Here is a 12,366-nt window from a genome sequence, read left to right as displayed (position 1 = left end):
AGGGAAAATCCCTGAATTTCTTTTCTAGATTTGAAGGGGGCTTTAAACTGGACATTGATATGGAATATGTAGGTTTTCTTTGGAGGATCAAATATTTGGTGTATTTTATAAAAGTGTAAATTATTTAAATTATATATGTATTCTTTTTTTTTTCTTAAATGCTCTTGCCTTCAACTTCTAAAAGAGGACTCAGTGAGTTAATTTGATAATGTTTAACAATATTGTACATTAAAAATATTTTGTTTAAATAGCAGATGGCTTTGGAGATAGTTTTGAAATGTTTTTCATGGTCAGTATTATAAAAAATTACAACCTAAAGGTGATTTGTCCAGTTTCTCAATATGTAATGAACTATATGTCCTCTTTCTATTTAATATTATCATTTGATTATTTTCACTGTTAGATATTTTACATGATTAATAAAAGTTTTTCATTTATAATTATTTTCTTGTGGTAAAAATAAAACCCAGAAATAACCAGAACCTCATATGACTTGGCTTTTTTATACAACCATATCAATGTTGTTGTTAATGAATTGTACTTACAAGTTGTAGCAGTTGTGTGGTATGGGATAAAATTAGAGGTCCAGAAGTAAAGAGGTTCTAGCCAAGATGGAGGCATAGGTAGAAACCTTTCACGTCCTTGCATAACCAAAAGGAGGATAACAACCAATCTAAAATCAATAAACAACCAGAAGTGCCAGAAAATCAAACCACATGGAACTCCGACAACCACGGAACTAAAGAAACAGTTAAACAGAACAACCAGACTGGCAAGGCGTAGGGCTGAGGGTGGGGCTGACTTAAGGGGAAAGTGAGACTCAGAGTGGGCTGTGGACTATGGTGTTTGCCACGTCGGGAGAAACTCCCAGTCTCACATGAGAGTTTGCTGAAAAGTGGCCTAGAGATGAGGAGGTGAGCTGCATTGTTCCCTCTCTGGCCCCTCCCCTATAAGCAGCAGCACAGCACAGCAAGGAGGGTTGCCCTGCCCCCTTATAACTTACAACCTAACAGGGCCCCCAAACAAATAAATAGGGCCAAAATGAAAGAACAGAGCAAAACTTAAGAAAGAGCTAAATGAGGAGGAGATAGCCAACCTATTTGATGGAGTGTTCAAAGCCCTGGTAATCAAAATGCTCACAGAACTGATTGAGCTTGGTTGAAAAATGAAAGAACAAATGAAAGATATCCAAAAAGAAATAAAGCAAAATATTCAGGGAACCAACAGTGACAGGAAGGAAACCAGGACTCAAATCAATGATTTACAACAAAAGGAAGAAATAAACACCCAACTGGAACAGAATTAAGAAACAAGAATCCAAAAAAATGAAGGAACCTCTAGGACAACTTTAAACATTCCAACATCCAAATTATAGGGGTGCCAGAAGGAGTAGAACAACAGCAAGAAATTGCAAATTTATTTGAACAAATAGTGAAGGAAAACTTCTCCAATTTGGCAAAGGAAATAGTCTTCCAGGAAGTCAAGGAAGCTCAGAATCCCAAAGAAGTTGGACCCAAGGAGAGATACACCAAGGCACATTATCATTAAGTTACCCAAGATTAAAGATAAGGAGAGAATCTTAGAAGCAGCAAGAGGAAAAGGAAGAGTTACCTACCAAGGAGTTCCCATTAGACTATCAGCTGATTTCTCAAAAGAAACCTTATAGGCAAGAAGGGGCTGGAAAGATATATTTAAAAAGATGAAAGGTAAGGACCTACATCTAAGATTACTCTATCCAGCAAAGCTTTCATTTAGAATGGAAGAGCAGATAAAGTGCTTCCCCGGTAAGGTCAAGTTAAAGGAGTTCATCATCACCCAGCCATTATGATATGAAATGTTAAAGGGACCTATCTAAGAAGTTGAATAAGATAAAAAACTATGAACAGTAAAATGACAACAAACTCACAACTCTCAACAAATGAACCTAAACAAATAAAAACAACCAAAACAAAAACTAAGCAAACAACTAGAGCAGGAACATAATCAGAGAAATGGACATCACATGGAGGGTTTTCAGTGGGGAGGGGGAAGGGAGAAATAGTGGGGAAAAGGTACAAGGAAGAAGAAGTGTAATTGGTAGGCATTAAATAGATGGGGAAAGGTCAAAAGTGGTATAGGAAGCAGAACTCAACTTATATGTACAACCCATTGACATGAACTAAGTTGTGAGGAAGCTGGAGGGTTGGGGGGTGCAGGGTGGAGGGGGGATAAAGGGGAAAAATTGGGAAAACTATAATAGCATAATCAATAAAATATACTATAAAACAGAAGTAAAGAGATTGGCTAAACAAAGCAACTTTGATGAATCATTTCAATCCTGTTATAATTCAGAAATTGAATTTGGACTAGTGGATCCCTAATATTTATGTAGCAAACAATATTTTCCCTTTGATGGAAGGCTTGCTATGATTTTTTAGTAGTCTGTTTTATTTTATTTTACTTTCCTTTTTTAAATTTATGTTTTTAAAGATTTTGTTTATCTACTTTTAGAGAGGGGGAAGGGAGAGAGAGAGAGAGGGAGGGAACCATCAATGTGTTAAAGATAAATCGATTGGTTGCCTCTTGCACAACCCCAAATGGGTACCTGGCCTGCAACCCAGGCATGTGCCCTGACTGGGAATTGAACCAGTGACCTCTTGGTTCACAGGCCAGGACTCAATCCACTAAGCCACACCAACCAAGGTGGCACTGTTATGATTTCATTGAAAAATTTTCACTGTGTTATATAATTATATGTAATAACTATATTAATCAGATTTTAAAAACCATAGCACTCATTTTTAAGTCACATATATAATTCAATGTATTATATATTTTTCAGTCTAATAAATATATTTTGCTGATGTAAGCAATCACAAATTTGGACATATTTATAAATAATACCACAAGGATTTGGTATTCTTCAGGTGGACAGCATGTTTGTCTTGTTGCCTTTTAAATGTTGAAGTAAAATCTCATTTCACAAAATTATTTCAAGGCATATATACCTACCACATAATGAAATACTCATACAAGAAAGGACTGCAAACAGTAAAATAATATTTATTAAACATATTGATTATTAAGTGGAAGAATTATTAGGTTTGTAGAGAGATACACTAATAGAGGCCAGTCAAGTAACTGTTACAAATGGGGTTTTAAAACATTAAATGCAACCAGAAGACTATATTTGATGTGGTATACCATATCACCTGGATTTTGAATTACTCTTTTACCTTACAGAGTTCTTGAATGTTCTAAATACAAAGATGACACTATTGGCCCACCACTATTAAAATGTTCATGAGTTATTTTTTTTCTAAGCATTTATTATTAATATGAAAGCTAAGTCTAACAGGTTGTTTCAGAATGGATTTCATAATATACTTCTTATATCTTGATGGTGTCTCCATTGCTTAGTGTCTGATTCTTCCTGTGCAGGTTCAGAGAATCAATTTGATCTCTTCATTTGGTATGATTAAAACTAACTGATTTTTAGTGAAACAATGTGTTTACTGTCAGAAACCATGTGGGCAGAATAGTAACCTCTTAGAGAAGTTCTTGAATGCCTAATTAAGGCTTATTTGCCCTTTAATTTACACTTCTAATATTACATTGCCCTTTAATTTACATTCTAGTATCACTCTTTCATTTCAATAAAATTTCACAAGTTTGTATTTTTCACTGATTACAAATGAAAATATATATTAACTATCTTTGTACATCATATTATGCTAGGTACTGTGGGAAATACAGAGTAGTTTAATATGCTCTTTTTTCTCCGTTCTGAAAATTTTAACCACTCCTTTCTTGAAATTGCACTTAGGTGCCTTTGCTAGGAAGACATGATGTGCACATGTTAAAAGAATCTCTGTGGCAGTGCTAGTAACTCCTAGTGGGAGTGGGGCTTTTTAGCAAGGGGTCAATGAGGTAGATTTTCAAATGGGTTTTTGAAAAGGGAAGAGGGAGGTCTACAGCCATACCACCCTGAATGTGCCCAATCTTGTCTGAAAAAGGAAGAGGGAGAACATTTCAGGCAGGGAAAGTTTTGTTCAAAAGGCTAGAAGAACAAAAACGTGGTACGTTTATAGTCATTTCACTGGACTGAGAATTCACAAAGGGGAATAACGTATCATCTAAACTGCTTGAGAATCAGAACTGAATTTTGTTTCTTGGTTTTCTCAATTTGTAGTGCAGTATTTGATACTGTGGTGCTAAAAAAAGTTTGTTGAATTAATTAAATTATATATGGTTAAAATTTTTTAAGAGCATACCTTCACAGGACCCTCCTTATTCACACTAGATTGTGAGAAAATGTTTTGTAAATTAAATGAATAGAAAAGAAAAGGAAGAATGAAATGCTAGAAAGGCAGAGAGAAAAAAGATTAAAGGTAGGTTTTGGCCAGGTTGTAGAGTTCTTTGTTGACAGATTACATTTGGACTTTATTCTGCACAGAAAGGAGATCTGGACCTTTCAGGGGAGAGGAGTAACATTAGGAAATTCATCCATGAATCAACTGGCTTAATTGAAGTGTGAGGACAGATTTGAATGAGGAAAGTTTAGGGAGGGAGACCACTGTTGGTAGTTTAATTTCATATTTCAAACACTACTTATTATAGATAGGTTGTTGGGGCACTTGTCATGGAAGTGAAAGTGAGAGAGATTTCTCGAGTGTTGAAGCCTCTCGTCTGTCCCATCCCCCATGCCTCCTCTCCATTTTTTGTTTGTGAGCCAGGGACTGCCCAGGAAGTTTATTTAGCCTCACTGCTAATGAATGTGAGGATCTGGAAATCACAGGATCTGCTGCTACTTAATACAAAAATGGTTTTTCAACTCTTCCTCCGTTTTGTCCACAATCTTTCTACCGTTGCAGTAGTTTTCCGATCTGTGATACACCGGATTCCAGGTAGGGGATTTGTCCTGTCCTCCTCCTCTTCCTACCAGTCTGAACTTATAATTCTATGCCTTTTCTGAAGAATACTGGGGGCTTCTGAAGTTTTCCACTCTTTTTGAAGCAGATACAGGCAGGAAGTGTGGAGCTGGGAGTTTAAGAAGACAGTCAGGATTTGTTTATTCGTCAGGGAAACAAAATTTCCATTTGTATATTTTATACGATTTACAAGGGCAGGTTTCAGGGTTTTGGGATTCTGTTAGATTTGCAATAGGAAAAATATTCACTATTTAGGCCTTTCTCAATTGAAAATCACTGCTTTACATTCTGATGTAAATATCTGGTTCTTCTATTTGCATTTTGAGGGGCTTCCTTAATACTCTGTTTATTGTTTTGAAGCTTTCTATTATAGCTACTATTGTTACATGATTTTTTAATTTATTAAAATATTTTATTTATTTATTTTTAGAGAGAGGGGAAGGGAGGGAGAAGGGGAGAGAAACATCACTGTGTGGTTGCCTCTCATACACCCACTACTGGGGACCTGGCCAGCAACCAAGGCATGTGCCCTAACTGACAATCAAACCGGTGACTCTTTGGTTCACAGGCCAGTGCCCAATTCACTGAGCCACACCAGCCAGTGCTCATGATTTTATTTTTTGAAATGGGCTGATATAGAGCTATGAGAAATCATGCTGATGTATGCTATAAACTTTAAATTATTTAATTCAATAATTCAATGCATGTCAATGTGTTGGGTGCTGGGGTAAAGGCAAAAACCAAGACTTTGTCTGTACTCAGGGCGTCCTGGTAGGAGAGATCATGAAGAATATTCATCTTTATTGCATGAATAGAATACGAAAGTGCCATAAGAGAGCTATAATAGTTGCTGTGTGAGTTCAGACTAAGGAGAATCAGTTTTTGCTATAAGAAATAGGAATGTTGTGTTTATAAAACAGGTGACAAGGGCACTGGATCTTGAAGGATGAGTAAGGTAAGTGCATTTTACCTGAAGGATATGAGAAATATGCTAGGTGAAGAGAAGGATGCAGTTATGATGAGGAGAGGAGAGGAGAAGAGAAGACAGTGGGGAATGGTCCAGACTCCGATGGAGTGAGAGGCAGAACTGGACAGGCAGGTTGGTGTGAGATTGTACAGTGCCTTCGTCAGTGTCTGACCAAGCAGTTTAGACTTTACTTGATGGACAGTGAGGAGTCAGTCATTTGTAAAGATTTTATGGAGGAGTATGTGATATAATTAAATCTGTCTTTAAGAAGATTGATTTAGTAGCAGTGCTTCCCAGCCTTTCCACATCATAGGACACATAGAAAATGATAATCTTTTTATCTCACACTGGAGTAAATTGGATGGAATCTGGAGCTTCAATGAATTGCTTAGAACAGGAGGTGATTCTCTGGCCATCCCAGGGGTTAAGGGGATCAAGAGACCCACCATTTAGGAAGTCCTGGTTTAGAAGAGAGTTCCTTTATCTGATTTCTCCTTCCAAATAAGAGGCTATGATACTAACCATCTAGTAGTGTCACAGGTGGGCACAGGTAACCAGGTCCTTGGTGATCGAGGACAAAGAATTAAACCGAACACACAGAGTTTATAGCATAAAGAAAGAGAGAAGATTTGTTCAGTGACAGTACACTCCACAGAACATGGGAGCGGGCCAACTCTGAGCAGAGATTGATCCTGTGGGCTGGAGGGATTCTATTCTTATAGTGCAGAAGCTTCCTGGTTAGTCTTTGGTGGGCTTCTATTGCACATGTACAAGGAGTTGCGCATGTGTGGTCTCCCATGATTTTCTTGATTGGCTACTGGAGAAGGAAGTCTCACAATGTTAATTTATTATAATGCTATTATAATGAATCAGGGGTTGTGTAGCATCTTCTGTGCAGGTGCATTCTTGAGCCACCATGGTTCAGCGTTATTTCAGAAAACAGGAACAACTGGTCTTAGGGGATCTTTGTCATGTATGGATGTCTTTTATCTTAGCCCTGTGGGGCCTCTGGAGTTTCCTTCCTGACTATCTCCTGCCTCAGTAGGTTGTGAGGGCCTAAACTAGGACAGTAGGAAGGAATTGACTGATAGGCAAGAAAAGCTGAAGCATCAGTTCTGATTAGGACAGTTCAAGCCAGAAGAAAAACTTGTGGGGTTGCCCTGGAGAGGTGGACTGGTAAATTTAAAAAAAAAGAGTTTTATTTATTGATTTGAGAGAAAGAAAGAAAGAGAGAGAGACAGATAGACAGATATAGATTTGTTGTTCCACTCTTTACACATTCATTGGTTGATTCTTGTATGTGCCCTGACTGGGGATCAAACCCACAACTTTGGGATATGGGATGATGCTCTAACCAACTGAGCTACCCAGCCAGAGGATAAGTTCTTGCAAAGGATTTACTCCAGGCACCCTTGCAAACTTCTGAGTCCTACTAAATTTATACAAGCTATCCTATATCATCCCCCTAGCATCCTCTTTCTAGCCCTGTGGGGGTATAATCAGTAGAATTTAACCTGTTAGTGAATGTGAAGAAGAATTCAAGGCCCACAGAGATGTTGAAGCTAGGTGATTTAGCAGGTGGGAAATTGATTTGGAAGGGGGATAATGAGGAATTCTCTTTTGACATGTTGAGTCACCTGCAAAAAGTAATTGGTGACATTAAGGTTCTAGATGTGATTACCAAGGAACAGTGCTGAGATTAAAGAGTAAAGGTCAAAGGTCACACCTTTTTAACCCTCAGCGGTGCCCAACACTTTGTTGAATAAATAAATATGAGGGGGACACAAAAGAACCCCAGAATCATCTTCTGTTGAGTGGGCCTCTTATAGTACAGGCTTCCCCTGCTAGATGAGTGTTCTAGGAACCCATCTGTATCAGTGTACCAGCAGGCATTGTCATGAGAGGCTGCTTTAGGTTTTAGTGAATTTTCGTTGAAGATTCTTTCAGTGTGTTTGCCCATTTCATGATGGGTGATTTACAAGTGCACCTGCCCACACTGAGCTGAGTGTTCAGCAGTTTTCTATCAAAAAACGGCATGAGCCCCATGGCTCACCCTCCCTATTCACCCTATCTTGTCCCTAGCAACTCTTTTTGTTTCTTGGATGAAAAAGTCCTCAAAGGGAAACATTTTGCCTATGTGAAAGAGATGAAACAAAAACATTGCAGAAGCACTAAAAGGTATCAAAATCGATGAGTTCAAAAACTGTTTTGAGCTGTGGAAAAAACATCTCAATAGCTGTACTGCATCAAATGGAGAGTGCTTTGAAGGTGACTGAAGTTTAAACATGTAAGAAAACACAATTTTTTAATAAATAAAGTCTGGGTTTTGGGGTCCGCCTCATAATCTAAAAAAAGAATGTATTACATCTTGTTGGATTGATCCTTAAAAGCTACATAAATAGCCTTTGCCAGTGTGGTCCAGTTGGTTGGAACATCAGTGCATATACCAAAAGGCTGGCAGTTTGATTCCCAGTCAGCATCCACATTTCTCTCTCTCTCTCTCTCTCTCTCTCTCTCTCTAACATCAATGAACATATTTTTAAAGCTACATAAATAATAGCTAAGATTTTTTGAATATTCACAATTTTTTAAATCTTTGCATTACCTAATTCACTTATTATTTATAGTCTTAGGAAAAATAAGAATTACCATTATCCCCATTTTAGAAAGGAGGAAGTATACAGAGAGGTTAATTGTCTTGCTCGAGGCTATTTGTTTGAAAAATAGTAGGCAAGATTTCAACCCAAGCATTCTGGAGCCAGGCAGAGGCTGGGCCCACATTCTTTTTTTTTTTCTTCTCCTTCTCATTGTGTATCATTCATTCTGATTGGGTACCATGCTGAGTACTAAAGCAGTTATTGTGCTCTGATTGGCCAGGTCCGTCATTTGTCCAGTCCTGGTAGTTAGGGGTGGAGTCAAGTCTACTTACCCAGCACAGGAACTGAGGCAGAGGAGGTGCCTCACCAGAGGAAAATCCTAGAGGTACAGTTGCCAGGAGGGAAAATGGTTGCTGGGCAATGAAACAGTGGATATGTATTAAACTCATATTTGTGTTGTATTTTTATGTGTATGTTTCATGTTATTATTCCATACTAACTACCTGATCTCCTTGGGCCCACATTCTTAAGCGTTATATTATGCTGCATCTTAAAGAAAGTAGTGTTTGAGACAGACTTTGAACAATAGGTAAAATTTCCTCAGAGATAGATTATTGGGAAGGGCATTTAGGGTAAGAGTGAATTTTATTTGTGAAATTAGGAAATAGTTGAGTTTGACTGAATTGCTACATAAGGCAAAGTAGAAGGTCTTATGCACTTTAAACTACATTTTTTAAAGAAATGAGGTAATAAAGATAACACTGTAAAATCTTTTTTTTTTAAAGATTTTATTTATTTATTTTTTAGAGAGGGAAGGGAGGGAGAAAGAGAGAGAGAGAGAAACATCAATGTGTGGTTGCTGGGGGTCATGGCCTGCAACCCAGGCATGTACCCTGACTGGGAATCGAACCTGCGATGCCTGGTTCACAGCCCGCGCTCAATCCACTGAGCTACACCAGCCAGGGTAACACTGCAAAATATCTTACTAAAAGAATGCAAATTTCACTTTAGAGGAATAGTGTCTCTATGTCTTATTTGTTCTAGTTTAGGCTTTTATCTCACTGTTAAGGTTTTATGAAATAAAATAAATGACTGTGTTTTATAGTGCCTCGTTAGTTATATATTTGACCGCCCCTCTGTGTGAGGCAGTACTGCCTTTTGAACACTAAGTGTGAAATAATAGGAACAATTTCCAGGTCCTCGTTATATAATTATTAATTTTTTCTTATGGCTTTTGAGCTTCAGGTAATTTTAGACTACATATCACTTCATAATTTAGTTTATGACACCCTTCTAGAAAATGCCATGTAACATTCATGTGTACATTGAAATAGAAGAAATTAAATTGTAGATCCTATTAAATGCTCTCCATAAATCCCTATGAAATTTTTGGAATCACATTCTGGTGTATATAAAGTACTAAGGTCAACATAATTATGATAATGTTAAATGAAGGTCATTTTTTATTAGAACAGTGAGGTTGGTATTAGCACATCTAGGGTTAGATTCCATCTTGTGAAAAGATGAGTACTGTTCAATGATAAGAAATGATAATAATAATAATTAAAGTCCTGAGTTAATTCCTAAGTATATTTGTACAGCAAAGATAGAAAAAGGATTGTTGTTAAAAAAATAAATAAAAGAAGAACCAAAGAACTGATCTGAGAATGAGGAAAGAGAAAGAGGAATTTGGAGACTATATTTGGATTAGGTTTACATTTCCCTGACCAGTAGGGAGAAATAGGCATATTTATAGAAGATTGGTAAACATTTTTTGTGTTTTTGATTTCTTCTTCACAGTTTTGAAGAAGTACATAGAAAATAGTCATCAGACAAAAGTGATCTTCAGTAAGCAGGAAAGTCTTCCATATATTGCACCATTACTGACCACAGTGGAGGAGACTCCACAGGTCATCTCTGCTCAAGTCCGAGGACATTTTCCTAAGTGGCTCAATGGATCTCTACTTCGAATTGGACCTGGGAAATTTGAATTTGGCAAGGACAAGTAAGCCTTGAGTTTTGGAAGATTTGGATTTCTTAGCATGGACTTGCTCTATTTAATACACATTAATACCTGTTTCTTCTCTGAGGCTGACATTGCCATGTGATCCCTTTTCATTGCAGATGAGGAAGGTAGTCTGTCTATAAGGAAAAAATGGAGACTTAATTCTGTTTAAAAACTTGACATTTCTGTTCTGTAGGTATGAATTTGAAGTTCTCTGAAGGTTTATACCAAAAGAGAAGTATCAGAAATTCTGTACCAAGCTCTATTTCACCACAAGTTCCTGAAGGAAGGGGCACTGTCTTCTCTTCATACCACTTCCACACCCAGTACTTCCCAGACACAATGGCTCTTTCAGTTCCCCAAACTGGACACATTTTATTTCCTCTCAGAGTCATGGCTTTGCTCTGTTACCTGTCTTCTCAAGTCTGATTCTTATCATTCAGATGTCAGCTCAAATTTCGTGTCAATTGAGCCTCCCCTGATTTCCCAATCTAAAAATGTTATTATTTATTATATTACCTATAATGTAATAAGTATTTTAACTCTTTACAAAACATAATCAATGTCATTTTTATGTTTTTTATTAGCTTTGTTTCCCTATTAGAAAGTAAGCTCCATGACGGCAGAGACTTTTTCTTGTTCACCTCATGTCCCCAATATCTAGGACAGTGCCTTGTACTTAAATAGAACTCATAAATATATGTAGATAAATGAAAAAATGCTGAATAACTCTTCAGTGTATTATTTCTCCATGTGTCTAGTAGGCATTTAAAATGATGTGAAGAAATCCCTATAGTAAGGAAGGAATCTGCTTTGCTTTAAACATTTTTAAATGTTAGACATTTTTTCATCTGAAAGTTTGGATTTGTATGAAACTTTAAAATATAGAAAACAATAGGGAAATATCTGTATCACATCCTCTGTTTGGTGTTTCATGCTAGGCTTCCCATAGGTTTGTTTAAAAAATGTAGAATTTTTTATTGTGGTATAATTGACATGTGTCATTAAATTAGTTTCAGGTGGTTAACATAATGGTTTGATATTTGTATATATTGTGAAATGATCACCAAAATAAGTCTAGTTAACACATATCACATACATAGTTACAAAAATTTTCTTTTCTTGTGATGAGGATTTTACTCTCTTAGCCACTTTCAAATACGCAATATAGTGTTATTAAGCATAGTCACCATTTTGTACATTATATCTCCATGACTTATTTATTCTATAACTGCAAGTTTGTACCTTTTGACTACCTTCACCCATTTTGTTTCTCACAGCTCTTGCAACCACCAATAAGTTGTCCATATCTATGAATTTGGTTTTTGTTTATTTGTTTGTTTTGTTTTAGATTCCACATATAAGTAAGGTCATATGGTATTTGTCTTTCTCTATTTTTCTCTATGTGACTTATTCCACATAGCATAATGACTAAAAGGTCCATCTATGTTGTCACAAACAGCAAGCATTCCTTCTTTTTATAGCTGAATAATATGCCATTGTATATATGATATGTATATATAGCATATGTATCACATGTTCTTTGTCCATTTATCTATTGGTGGACATTTAGATTGTTTCCATAGCTTGGTTATTGTAAATAATTCTGCAATGAACATGGGTGCATGTATTTTTTTGAGTTAGTGTTTTTGTTTTCTTCAGATAAATACCCAGAAGTGGTATTGCTGGATCACATAACAGTTCTATTGTTAGTGATTTTTAATGTTTTGACGGACCTCCATACTGTTTTCCATATTGGCTATGCCAACTTAGATTTTTACCAACAGTGCACAAGGGTTTCCTTTTCTCCACATCCTTGCCAAAACTTGCTATTTCTTGTCTTTAAAAAAAAACCTTCAACCCCGAGTACATGTTTATTGATTTTAG

At 36.7% G+C, this 12,366-nt stretch overlaps 1 protein-coding gene across 3 annotated transcripts in view; it reads left to right on the top strand.

Moving 5' to 3' along the window:
* Nucleotides 1-4,659: 4,659 nt before the first annotated feature.
* BCO2 (beta-carotene oxygenase 2) overlaps nucleotides 4,660-12,366 on the top strand; it is a 44,793-nt gene continuing 37,086 nt past the window's right edge. Inside the window, exons 1-2 of one of the 3 annotated variants that reach the window (XM_036028561.1) lie at nucleotides 4,660-4,886; nucleotides 10,275-10,479. In XM_036028561.1, coding sequence (XP_035884454.1) covers nucleotides 4,751-4,886; nucleotides 10,275-10,479 — 341 coding nt within the window. In that variant the 5' untranslated portion in view covers nucleotides 4,660-4,750. The remainder of the gene's footprint in view (nucleotides 4,887-10,274; nucleotides 10,480-12,366) is intronic. The other 2 variants (XM_036028560.1, XM_036028562.1) reach the window with 2 other exon arrangements.

This window comes from Phyllostomus discolor, chromosome 6 (assembly GCF_004126475.2).
Source record: "Phyllostomus discolor isolate MPI-MPIP mPhyDis1 chromosome 6, mPhyDis1.pri.v3, whole genome shotgun sequence".
Lineage (NCBI taxonomy): Eukaryota > Metazoa > Chordata > Mammalia > Chiroptera > Phyllostomidae > Phyllostomus > Phyllostomus discolor.
The sequence above is the reverse complement of the archived record's forward strand: the minus strand, read 5'-3'. Positions and strand labels throughout refer to the sequence as shown.